Source organism: Pezoporus flaviventris, unplaced genomic scaffold, assembly GCF_033815535.1.
Source record: "Pezoporus flaviventris isolate CSIRO_AGI_PZ_B2104156 unplaced genomic scaffold, CSIRO_AGI_Pfla_v1 ptg000007l, whole genome shotgun sequence".
NCBI lineage: Eukaryota > Metazoa > Chordata > Aves > Psittaciformes > Psittacidae > Pezoporus > Pezoporus flaviventris.
In genome coordinates, this window is record NW_026892555.1 from 40,333,627 (window position 1) to 40,347,220 (window position 13,594).

A 13,594-nucleotide genomic window follows, 5' to 3' on the forward strand; every position below is an offset into this window, starting at 1 on the left:
TAAGAAAAAATAAATTGCTTTTCAAATTCCTTGGCAGAGGCAGTTGGAAAAACTTTGTCAAAATAATTTCCTAATAAAGTGCAGGATGGTTAAGAAAGGGTTTCTTCATTCAGACATGCCAGCTAGAGTGAGAGCAAGGGAGCTCTTGGGTCCACACTGAGCTCCAGTTAGATAAGGAAAGATCCATTTGTACCCCAGGAAATCATTATTTTTGCAGTGGATAAACAAGGTTCTTGATAGAGAGGACACTCAGGTGGGCTTTTTGTTAACATATCCCAGCTGCAGCCTGTCTCTGCTTTAAACTGGGACAGAGTTTGGGTTAGGCAGCCTTTGAACAGATAATTGAGTGAGACTGGAAGGAATACCCCAACTGCACATCTATTTACTTGGATGTTTTAAACAAAGCGTTGTTTATTCACTCAAAGGTACAAAGCGAATATGAAAGGATAGAATCAAGTTCTCCTATTTTGGGTTTCCTCCTTGTTTTTTGTATATGCTCATCACCCTCCCTAAGCAAATTCTGGCCTGTTGCTCTCCCTTCCTCCAAAGACTTGACTTTTTAAAATCCTGATCTTAAGCTTAGTGCTGGAAAGAGCAATCATCCTTACTCTGGCTGTCATGAAGTAGCTGCTTCCAGATAAACACTGCCAAGGTTTGCAGTTGTGATTTCAAAGTCCTGGGTTATTTTTAACTTCCAAACTGCATTTACTTTTAAAGCATGGAATATACTGAACAGGGCTGATTTTGTTTTTATAGGACGAGGGCACTCTAGGAAGTTTTCTTAAACTTCATTTAAAATGTTATTATGCAAACATTTTTGTGATTTCTTGGCTATTCTTTTCTCAGCTGAAAGCTTTTATGAGCTGTGTAGATCTCTGTTGATGACCCAAGTGATTTTCTGAGTCCTGGAGGTTGGGGTTCTTTTTGTTTTAAATCACTCCATATACTTATTGCTGAATATAAAAAAAGTGCAAATAAAGAGTTCCTGTAAATATATTCTCTTGCAAAATGAATAGCAAAGCTCTAGAGAAATCCTCACTGTGATAAAACTGCTAACTTGTTATGAAACGAAGGAACACATGATCTTAGATGAAGCAATATTTAAAATAAGAGGGAAGAAAAAGAAAAGCTTACTGCTTATTGAAACATCTGTAATTGTACTTCTAGCACTTGTAATTGCACAGTGCTTAAATTTCTCAGGCATCTGTAATTAGTTTTAATTCTTTAAGCAGAGTTCTAAATACATAAAAGGTTTGTTATTATCTGTAGCTTTCTACTTAGCATATTATAGCTATTGTTTTGCATATACAATATGTAATACGAACACAAAACCTGACAATCAGATTTTTATTTATAAAAAATGGTAACTGCAGTGGATTAATAAAATATTTTCTGGTTATTTAGGTCAAGCACTTGCTAAAGATAACATAATATGCATTTTTAGCCACATATGTTTGCAAGTATAGCATCTGATAATTTATCACTGCATGCTAAGAAGGCATGACCCCTATCAGAAAATCTCACTGGGTCCCTTAAACTGTGTGCAGCATACCCAGCATGGGAGCATCTGAGAAACATTCTTCTCTCCACTTCTATTAACTTGAGAAAACTTTGGGTCAGATGCTTTTTTTAACAGTTTGTTGCAAGATGTTTTTCTGAGTACAAACATATTTTAGCAGTGAAGGAAGCAGAAGCTCTTAATTTACACCACATATTCTTTTTCCATCCTTGAAGAATTTGCATTTCTGCTGACTTGCTTTGCTTTTCTTTATGGTGCCTGACACGTACTTAACTGCAGTGTTGTTTATTTGTAGCAGGTGTAAAGTTAATTGCTCATTTGTAGCAGATGTAGGGTTAATTTAATGTAGCATGTGGGTGCTGATTATTATTAGTGACCAGTGGCATCATTTATGACTCTACTCGTCTTTCAAGTGTTATAGTAACTTAGAACAGGTATTTATTCATGCTTGTTGCAGATGTTTCCCCACCTCCCTAGAGTCAGCTGGTAAACAGATGGAAATTGCCTCTGCTGTTAGCTCTAATTGCTGAGAGGGATGGGGCCTAGTTGACATGCAACAGCTAGGGTCACCTGCTCTAGCTTGCTGGAGGGCTTCTTCTGTTCTCTTCTGTAATCTTGCCTCTGAATTTTCAGATCATCTCTTGGAAAGAAATCTAGGTTCATCCACAATTTTGGAGATGATGACTTTGCAATTCCTGTATTTGCTTTGTTTTTCCCACCGTTGTGATGTTTTAGAACTTCTTCCTTTGCCCACTCTTTACTTTGTCCTAAAGAGACTAGATTTAATTTTATTCATGGTTCAAGTATTTCAGTCAAGTGCTTTGCAGAATGGCCAACGCAGCAGAACCCTATTTGGGCAACTGTACGCTCTCATTGTACAAATAGTAAAAATAATTGGAAAAGGTTTCTGCCTTGCCAGATTTAATTCTGACAGATAGCAATGTATGCCACCTGCCCATACGCGTAGTATAAAAATGTCCTTTGAAACAGTTCTGCATCACCGCATTAAGCAATGTAATGAAAGATTTGCTGGAAACTGACTACTTTGCAAAACAGACTCTTTGTTTGATTTGGCATAGTTATTCTGATATTTGAAATTTTACAACGGATTTTTTTTTCTTGAATACTTTTAGTTGCAGTAATGTGACTCAATAGTACTGGTTCTTCAAAACAACAAAAAATTAACTATGTATTATAAGCACTGAGTGCCAATTCGTTTTTTACCTAGTCACAGAGGGATGGAAATTGATCACCTCAGATTTAAGCAGCCTTGAGTGAGAATTCAGTAATCAATACAGCAAATATTAAAAAGATTATTGCCTGTTAGAGTGATTTCTGCATTGATCCTTCTGCCTTATATTCCAGCTTAACCTGGTTTATTTAACTCTGTTCTAAGGATTCATTTCTCTGATGCCTTTTTGATTTTAGTGGAGTTTAAGTAAGAATCGGGAAAGCACTTCTTTATGCTAAACCTCTTTGTCAACAAGATTGAAGCTAGCTCTGAGCTTTTTGGGATCTGCAGTTTTTTAGGAAGCTTCTAACATTTTGTTATTCTTTTTTGCCACACATTGTCTGTGTGAACAAACAAGTATCTCAGAGGAGTATCAAAGCCTTAGAAGGGAAAGTTTACCATATTCTTTTGAATCTTTTCCTATTAAAAGACAGGTTTGGTTGGTGTATTTTTTTTTTAACTGGTTAAGCTATCTCCAAAAGACAATAGCGAGCTGCCTTCTCCTGTCATGTGAAATTTTCACATATAGTTGTCCAAAGTTCCCATCATTTGTTGCAGCACCAGAAATAAAAAATGTTCTAATAGACCAGCTTTTGCTGATACTTGGGTAGCTTTAGCTCATTGCAGAGAACAAACGTCAAACTGTAAGACCCATCCAATATGAAGACAATAGCTTCTATAGGTACATAATATAAAGCGCATGAAAGTTTTATATAGCATATTATTGCTATATCACTATGCCAACCAGCAATTAGCCTTGTTATTTCTTTAGCTGAAGATCCGTTTTATAATACAGACTCAGTGGCTGAGACAGAAAAACCCACGTGCAATCTTCCAGATTCACTTTTTAGCTGAATTTAAAGCAGAGGTGAGATGTAGACCTTGGAAAATACATGTCTCTTGTGAGGCATAAAGGAGAGCAGGATTACTCTCCTCAGGCTTTCAGGAGATCAGTGTCCCCCAGGAAAGCAAGACAGTGACTCTTTTAGATTGAAAATTCTCTTGTGCAGCTTTAATTTTCTGTAGGTGGGTAAACGTCTACCACAATAACCCAAAGTGGTTAGCATCTCGGTGCTACCATACTATCAGAAGCAAATAGCAATAACCATCCAACAGTTCCACTACGCCAGCATTTTTCTACTGATTTCACTTAGCAAGGATGTAGAGTAGAAGTTCCACATACCTCAGAGCTAGAGCTGAGGAGTGCTTGTTCATCAGGTGAAAGGTTGCATAGCCTAGCTTTCTCCCTGTAGAAAAGGGATCTACTACCACACAGGCCTTTTGTAGGACTTCCATCTAATAAGAAACATAAATGTACATTACAGTATTTAAGGCGACTCTAGTAATCTCTGAGCCTGCAAATAATTCTTGAAGACAGATTACATTGCTGGCTATTTGTATATTAAAATTATACTAGCTGCATCCAAGCCCATTGTAGTCATTGCAGCTCCCCAGTATTCTGCTCCTTATTAGAAACATACAGACTTTTCTCCAAATATGCACTGTAAAAAGAAAAAAAAGACATGCACCCTCTAAAGAAAATCGCTGTTTTTGCTTAAGGACTTGAGACTTTTGGTTGAGAATCTCTTGCCTTACTGATCTGCCTAGTGTCTGAATTGAGAATTTAAATTTGGGAACAAAAAGGAGATTTAATCTAAATTTAAACTCAACTACTTTACCATTTTAGCAGACTTCGTTCAAGCCTTCATACTGTTAAAAAGTACTATTTCCAAAATTTTTAAACGCATATGGATTCATGCCATTTTGTATACAGTTTGCAATAAAAATATCCGTGTTTTCTTATCCCCCCCCCGGCTAATTTGTGTCAGTTTCGGCATATCCTGTAAAACAGCTTCCGATTTAGCTCTCGGGAGCATGTTTTTAGTGTACCGCTCCGGGTTAGGGTAGGAATGCCTTGTCAGTGAGGTACCAGTGCCATCTAGGGACTGAAAACTGAAAAGAGGGGAAGTCTGGGGATAACAGAAGCCAGGGACAGGAAAAAGGGAAATAATGGAAAAAAAATCCAGCTCATGAAAATAGCAAGAAGCACAATACACAGATAACAAAATCCTTGCCCAGAGAGAGGCTGGGCTCCCGAGGGCTTGTGGAATGGTGAGGAGGAAAAGTGGCCTCTTCCTGTTGAGCTGCCCTTTCTTTGTGTTGTGTCCCTGATACCTGCCCAGTGTGCCTTACACCAGTCGCTCCAATGGGGTCTGATCGACTGGGAGTGGAATTGTGCAGGAGGAGATCCGCTGTCGACTGCATCCAGACATCATGCCTCTTGGTGTTTAAGAGTACCATACATTCAAAGAGGATGCTTATAAAGAAACAGAAGAGTGACAAACAGCTTTGGGATCATACCTTTAGAAAATTCTGACCTCAGCTCTTTTTATAAATACATATATGTAAATGGATTATACCTTTCTTCAAGCTATCTTAATATCCTACTTCCATTTCAAGAAAAGACATCTTACATACAAAATGTGTGCTCCATCTCTGGCACAACAGAAACTGGTTTCCGCTGAGTAGATTCTCTGAATAAGCTGTCTTTGAACTCCCTCTGGTGGTATAAAGGTTTTGCAAGCAGAAAAATATTTTGAAGCACTTGGGGAGCCTCAAATTGCATAGCTTTAGCAATGAGTTTGTATTATTTTGTCACGCTTTCTAAAAATGGTTATTGAAGAAGATGGGGGAAAAAGCAAATATATAAAACTTATGCAGAGTTTAATTTTTTTTTTCATTTTGTAATGCAGAAAAAAGAAATTGGTGGTCTCTCACTCGAGACACAAATACATAGGGTTGCATTCGGTTACAATCAAGCTTTACATTGATGAAACAGCACAATTATTAACACTTTCTCTATTGTCCATAATGCAACTGCTTTGAAACAGAAAGAGGCCAGGCAAGTTGAGGTGGCTACAGACCACTGTTACTGGAATGGGCTGGTCTGTGGGGTCCTTATTTGTATCAGTGAGCAATTAACCCTCAACAGGGTTAATTAAGGAATCATTTCCTTGGCATGACTGGGCTGCCTATGTAAGCAGCTGCTTACCAGAATAAGCAAAACCAATCACAGTCTGCTGCGTTTTTAATGAAAACTTGTCTACGATGCATGTGTGAACATGCAGAGGGTTTGCCAGCTGCATGTTGTGCTATGTGTGGCAGACAACAATGACAATATTAGACCAAATTAGACCAAATCTGTTAAATTTCAGCCTGTAAACTTCTGCTTCATATGCTGACTATGCTGGGTGAACATTGGATTTTATTTTATTTTTTTTGCAGTTTGATTAATCAGCAATTAATTCAAGTATGTTTTATTTCAAAGAGATTGTATATATTCTGTTGGATTATTTATATAGCTGAAATAATTGCTGAATTTCCATGGGAATGGTCTCTGGAAAATGCATTTTTATGTATTTCCAGGCTCTGGAAATTCCAAAATTTCTGAACTCATTAAGGAAAACTCCATGTGCTCATTTATAACTAGAAAAAACTCAGTGCATTCTTCATTTAAGAGGAAGTCTCTATCGCAAAGATCTTTTTAAAAATATTGGACCTAAAAGTAAGGTATTAATCTGCTTTAGAAATGGGAATACCTAGTTTAACTAAGTACAAGAAAACTGTGGAAGATTTTGCTCTTAGAAGTTTTAATAGAAAAAAAAAACAACCTTTAGTTAATTAAAAGGAGCAAAAAAAGGTAACATTCTTTGGAGAGAAATAAAAGAAATTGATTCTTAGAGACTTCTAAGAACAAGGAAAATATTTTAAATGAGTTTAGTTTAGCTCGCAGAGTCAATCTAAAGAGAGGGAGTCTTCATCAGGGATTGTGGTTATAGTACAAGGGATGACGGGTTCAAACTTAAACAGGGGAAGTTTAGACTGGATATAAGGAAGTTCTTTAGTGTAAGGGTGGTGAGGCACTGGAATGGGTTGCCCAGGGAAGTTGTGGCTGCTCTATCCCTGGCTGTGCTCAAGGCCAGGCTGGATAGAGCCTTGGGTGACATTGATATGAAGCATCCCTGCCCATGGCAGGGGGGTTGGAACTAGATGATTAAGGTCCTTTCCAGCCCTATCTATTCTATGATTCTACGATTCTATTTCACATTGTTTAATGAAAAAATGCTCATTTCTGGGGATGGACTTTTCCTTGCCAGATACGCCCAACAAAAGATATCTGAAGGGTGCCATCCAGATGTACTACAGGGACCAGAAATCTGCTTGTGTCATAGTAGTGTGCATGGAGAGTGTTTTCAAGACTTTAGCTTGTTATACTAGTGACAGGCAGCCTGAACAGTAAGCAAGTCAGGAAATAACTGCATGACATTTCATTTCCTATTGAGTACTACATAGTTATATGTTATAATCAGCATACGTGCTCTTAGCATTTGTGCTCGGTTTGTTATCAGCTGTTCAGAGCTAGGAACTAGGGGGCAGATCCTGGTTTTCCTAGTACTGCTAAGAGTGGGAACTTCTTGAACCTGGATTGTGAAATTTTGTGATACTATGGGGATATATGCATGTCAGCACCTCAGCCAGGAAAGTGTTTTTGAAGTGAATATTCTGATCATTCCCCCTTACTACCATTTGGTCCATTCTGTAAAGCAGCCTAAAAATGTGCTAGCTGAAGTGCTTTTTTGGGTGAAATTAAAGCAGCACATGCAACATGCAATGTGTTGCAACTGCTGATGCATCTGTGCAGTCAGATTGCAGCTAGTCCAGTGTGGAAACTTCTGAAGCACACTCAGCACTGACTCTGGGCACTTACCACCAGTCATAAGAACAGATCTATTCTTATTGTGCTTTATGTTAATACAGACAGAACCCAGGATCTCTTTTCCTAGACCCAATTACAGGGATCACTTTAGCCTGTTATCATAAGATTTTTCTCTGATGCTGAGTGCTCCCCTTACATCTGCCTGCTTCTTGTTGATGTGCTGCTCATGACTTCAGGGCAGCTTTATGCAGTAGAACAAATAATTGTAGAGATGCTTGAAAGCCAGTAAAATACAGCTGATAGAGGTGCAAAGCTTAATAGGTAACTGATGCAGATACGACAGAGGAGTGGGCTATTTTGGCTGTCCAGTGCTGCAGCATATCTGGAACATGAAAAATAGCATGAAGTACCTAGCCCATTATGTCAGCTTTCAGGGCTAGAGGTGCTGCAAAAGCACATATGGATTAAAATGCCTTGCCTGAGCTGAGGGAGAAACTTGCCTACATCCTGTGGTGTCACAGCAGTCTGCTGAGGGAGCCCAAAAGAGCGCAGGGGTCAGTGGTAAACTAGAGATTTGGGGTGCTTGGCTGGGAAAATTGTGCTGCTGCTGGGAAAATATGCAGAGTGATCTTTGTAACAATTTATAGAGAACTCAGGGGCCTGAAGAAATATCTGGTTTTCAGTCTCCAGAGCTCCCAGAATGTGCCTCAGCCACAGGGACACATGCACTCAGGTCTTCTAAGTAAACATACTTGACAATCACACAGTATTACTCTCTGGGTCTCTACAGCTTGCTACATATGGACTATAGGGAGATATTCATGAAAAGCAATGCATGTGTGTCAGAAGCCAAGGTGTTAAGGAAATTTGGTGCTGACAGCCTACAACAAGCTGGAGGCCTGTTTCTGTTTAATGGTGTTGGGAGAGGGGTGGAGGGGAGCTGAATACTCACTTATACAGAAAAAGTGACACTTCTCTCCTGTCTTAGCTTATGAGGCTTTCTTGCAGGCACACCAGTTCTAGTGAAAGACTACACAATACCAAGCCTATGGGTCTCAAGACTATATCAAGTACCTTGCAGATGCAAGGCAAGCTGGTGCTGCTGACTAGACCATCTGGATGTGAAGTGACCTGTTGCATCTCACCTGGCACCTGCAGGGCTGGGTGACAGTGATTCACCAAGGGCTCCCTTTACCTTATCCACCTGGATGAAAAGGATGCAAAGAAACTTACAGATGCTAGATGTTTTCAAATGCTGATCACATATGTGCAATCACTTATTTGCATTGCACTTACCTTCCTTTTTTCACTAGGCTTTGCTGTGTGTGATGCTCTATTAATTTTATTACTACTTTGAACCTTTTATAGTTTAAAGTGGGCTCTGTTGTTCTGCTGGCTCACTTTAGATGTTGTACCTGATTAGTTTTATTGACTGTACTGGTTATCTTCTTTTCTTAATTTCCATGTGTGGGCTGCCTGTTACCAGTGTAAGTGATAATCCATTGAGTATCCCTACTTTACACCAGCAACTGTTCTCATACATTCCCCTGCAGACAACAGGAATTCAGTATGGAAGACAAAGGGATGAGGTACTGAATATGAGGAAAGGCATACTTTAAAACACTTCCCTGTTCCCTAAAAGATAGGAAGATTTTGAAGAAATCTCTTCACACTGATCTCAATCAGAAAGTTTTTTGCTTGTTTGTTTAAATCTTGAACCAGGTTATATTGTTCAGGAAGAGTTAGAGTTTTGGTATTTGGATAAAAATGAAATGCAAGTCAGATGGTTCTTGTAACCTACTGCTAATATCAGTTGAGCATCTCAGAGATACACTTCATATACAGATACAGGCTACATTTTGCAGGAGCACAGTAGAGCTACTCAAGCGTCAGTAACATTTCTAGGGTAAATAGGAACCCTGACAGGTGATGAGACAAAACGTTCAGGTGGTCACTATCATGAGCAATATTGTGCCCCTTCTTAGGGTGGCTGACAGAGAACCATATTTCTCTGGCATTCTTCAGTCTTCAGGGAAGGGTCAACAACCAGCAAGAGCACAGAGATCTTCAAATGTCTTTTCTGAGAATAATGATTTACTTTTAAAACTGTATGCAGTCTTTATGCAAATAAAGTTGTTGTGGGCATGATAGCTTAAGGATACTAGAGAGGTGGTGTGTGCATACAGATTAGTATCTTAAAGGAAGACAGGCTTTGCTACTTGGACCACACAGAGTAACATATTTCTCCACAGCAAGTGACTGACCAAGAAGAAGCCTCATTACAATTTACAATTGAAAGCTTACCCATCAGCTGAAACAGCAGGCAGCTCTGGTGGCTAAGCTTAATTACCTATTGTTTCAGGCAGAAAGATGAAGTGAGAGACAGTGTTCTTGCAGCACACTTTTATACGTGGTGTGGAAATGGGTTCTCAACACCTTTTGGGCTTGCTTTTTAAAAGGCCAGAGTCTGTGTCTGAGAGGAGTCAATCACACACCCTCAAATGAAGCAGAATTAGACACTGTTGCTCCCCAGTAGAGTCCATGTCACTTCTGTGACAGCTAGACTGGGTGTTGAAATTAGCACTGTCTCAGAGAGCACTAATGGCTTATAAAGAGAGAAGATTTAATCATCAACACAGCTATATGGCACTATAATGTACTGGGGTTTGCATAATTGCTAGTATCTGCAAGTAGAAGTTTTATTTGGAGTTTCTTTGGAAGGATTTAGCAAAAGAAACTTTGTTTCTTCAAACTTTAGATTGCAGCAGTGGAAAGGAACCTGGTGCAAGGGCTCTCAGGAGGCACGTGCAAACCTGAGACTGTGCCACACACTAATCACTATGTACCTTTTGAAACCCATCATCCCTGTAAGTGTTTAAGTGGAAGTGGAAACAGAATTCTTTGGCCACATCTCTCCATCTCTCCATATTCAGTGGAAGGGGAAATATATAACCCAATTTTTGTTACACTGATTTAGCATCGGGAATAACAGGAAAGACCACTAAGATGAGAAATGTCAAGTGACTGCAGATATTTTCCCAGTCTTCCACATTTTGTCAGTTTAGAGGGCTAAAAGAGGAGAGAAGAGGGGAAAAAAACCAAACCACCTCCTCGTGCAGTATTTGGACATGTGAATGCTAGTGAAATTCTCATTGCCCCTCTCCCCACTCCTGCAGCTAAAATTAACCTACTCTTTTGGGTGGGTTTTTTTTTACTTCCTTTGTCCTCCTTAAGAGAAATATTCATAAATCTCACCAGCAAGTAGAGTACGAGTGTGTGAGACTGTTAAAAGTAACCACATATTTGATTTATGGTTTGTAGGGAAGAAGTCGGAATATTCCCCATGTCTCAGCAAGTCCTTTTCAAAATGTTAAAGAGTAATGTGTTCTGAAAACACCTTCCAATTCTGTTTTCTGGACCAAAAAGAAATTATCTGTATGTGCCAGAAGGAGATTGCCCATAAACATACGGCAAATAGAAAAAGTAAACACCCCTTCCGATGCAAACAACAGCTGCAAATTTTGCAAACTACAGCTACCAAGTACTCTGTTAAGCTATTTCTCACAAGTGACTCCACATCCACATCTGTGTATTTTATACACTACTAAGGGTTTGCTTTTTCTTCCTTAAAGCCAAACCGAGGTCTCCCTTGCCTTTTATCACAGATTTACCTTATCTCAATCCCCTGTAAAATTAAATAAGCATGATAACTTGGTTTATTCCTTATCCTTTGGAGCTGTGCCTTTTTCAATGCTGCTAAGTTTGCAAGGCTTTTGTTAAACAGGCCCTGTGGATATGAAGAGGCTGAGGAATCATGAAGCAAGACACTCAACAACACACCTTTACTGGGCTTTATAAATAATAAAGTTAAATAATAAACACATAAATTAATAATAAAGACTGAAAAAAGACAGTCTTGTGGCTTTAGCTCACAAAGCAGTACCATTAAAAGAGGGAAAAGGGACCTGCTGCAGTTCTGTGAGCTGCAAACATAGGAGAAAAAGCACATTAGGGAGAAAGGATTTAAAAAACCCCAAACTAACTAACCAACCAACAACAACAACAAAAAAAAGCATGGCAAGGGGTGGAGAGCACTGCTGAAGAAATGAGTCCAGGACAATAGGGAAGGATCCACCAGTCTCCAGTTTGTGTCTTCTGTAGTGAGACAGTCTGAAGCCCTGTGGGCTGTCAGAAGGAGGCTGGAGAAAAAGCACACTCTGTGCTGCAGTCACCTGAGAAGAGCAGATGACTATGAGAGGGACACTGTGCTAAGGTGATAAGGCATCCAGCAGAACAGGCACACAGGCAGGATGAAAGCCACCAGCAGCGTCACCTTTTTTTTTTGCTTTGTCCAGGGCTTTTGCATTGCAATGGGGGTGCACACGTCTCAGTCTGCACAGCATGGTGGTGTAGAAGATGCATATGGTGGACACTGGGATGGCAAAGCCTAAAATAAGGGTGTAGATCTGACTGCTTTTCCACCACACACTCTCGGGCTGTGGGAACATGAAGACACACTGGGAGCGCCCCTGCTCCTTGTATATCTTAGCAAAGACAGTGAAGGGCAGGATGATGACTGCGACAAAGGTCCAGACGCAGAGGCTCACAATCTTGGCTGCTCGGTAGGTGCGGTAGGACATCTTCCTGGACTTGGTGGTGGCCACCACAACCAGGTAGCAGTCAATGCTCATGACAGTGAGGAAGTAGATGCTGGAGAAGGTGTTGTACTGGCCTATGGAGATGATGAGCTTGCACATGAATTCTCCAAACGGCCACTGCAGGAGCAGGTAGTCAGAAATATTCATGGGTAGCACCAAAGTAAAGAGCTCATCAGCAACAGCCAGGTTGAAGATGAAGATGTTGGTGACTGTTTCATCTTTGGGGCTTTGAGGATTAAATAGATGACAGCGGTGTTGCCTATTAGCCCCACAGCACATATGGCTGAGTACATGATTGGCACTGTGAGGTAGAAGCTGGGTCTTGGTGTGGGAGTGGACATATTCAGACCCCCATCCTCTGTCTCAGTGCAGTCTGCACATGAGGAATTGGTCCTGAGGAGGAAGGAGTTTTCCATGGCCACAGGAGAAGGTGGCCAGGCCACTGCTCTTGGGAATGCCTTGGAAGTGGGGGGAAAAATGTGAGACTCGTGCTCTTCTCAAGCGTGTCCTCTCTGTCGCATCCAGCCACCAAGGTTCCACATCCGCTGCCTGCCACTGCCCTGCCAGGACCAAGAGTAGGTCACCAAGCGCTCAGCCAGCAGCAGAAGCACTTTGGAAATGGCCCCCTACCAGCTCCTCCCACACCGATGGACTCTATGCGGTGTCAGCACCCAGCCTCGGACTCCCCCAGAATGACCACCCCAAGGTGACAGCGCTCACCTGGGAACCCAAAGGTCCGGCCCGGCAGCCACCCCTGCGCGGCGCACATAGGTTTCCAGAGGAGGAGCGGAGGGGCGCTGAGCGCGGCGGCCGGGGCGGACCGCGGGACTCCCTTCCTCAGGGGGAGCCGGTATCTTTGGGATGCTCCCCAAGAAGCAGAACGCCTTCCCCTCCCCTTCATGACGGGACCGAGCGCTTTGGAAAGAGGAAAGATGCACTGACCTCTGCAGCTGTGGGGTTCCTGAAGGGGAGCAGGAGCGGCGCGGGGGAGGATGCCGATTCCGGGTCCGTGCAGTCTGGGTATGCTGGCGTTGCCTCTTTGCTGGATCCTGATTGTTAAATGTGTGTACGTCTCGATCTAGGTAGCAGGAGAAGACGAATCGCGGAGAGTACTTTAAAAGTCGGGAGGTGGTTTTTTTTTCCAGTTACCTGAAATCACATCTCCTCCCGAGCGCAGAGAAGTATAGAGTGCAGCAATGGGAAGAGAAATCCCGGCTGCCCGTGGCATCTGCTCGTCGTGCTGGGTCTGGGAGCTCAGTATCCACCGCCTGCCCTCTCCAAGAACTGTCCCCGCTCTCGGCACGGGCAGAACCAGGCTGTCGGCCGGGGGCGGGGGGGGGGGGGGGGGGTCCGGTTTCGTGCAGTCTTAGCATGGAAGGGACCTGAGAGATCGCCTAGTTCCAACCCTCCTGTCATGAGCAAGGACGCCTTCCACTAGACCAGGTTGTTCAAAGCCCCGTTCAGTCTGA

At 41.6% G+C, this 13,594-nt stretch overlaps 1 protein-coding gene across 1 annotated transcript; it reads right to left on the minus strand.

Moving 5' to 3' along the window:
• Positions 1-11,716: 11,716 nt before the first annotated feature.
• NPBWR1 (neuropeptides B and W receptor 1) lies at positions 11,717-12,767 on the minus strand. The gene is given in 3 exon segments (XM_061447584.1): positions 11,717-11,809; positions 11,811-12,343; positions 12,346-12,767. Coding segments are annotated over 3 exon segments (822 nt in total). The 5' UTR covers positions 12,542-12,767.
• Between the last annotated feature and the right edge of the window lie 827 nt (positions 12,768-13,594).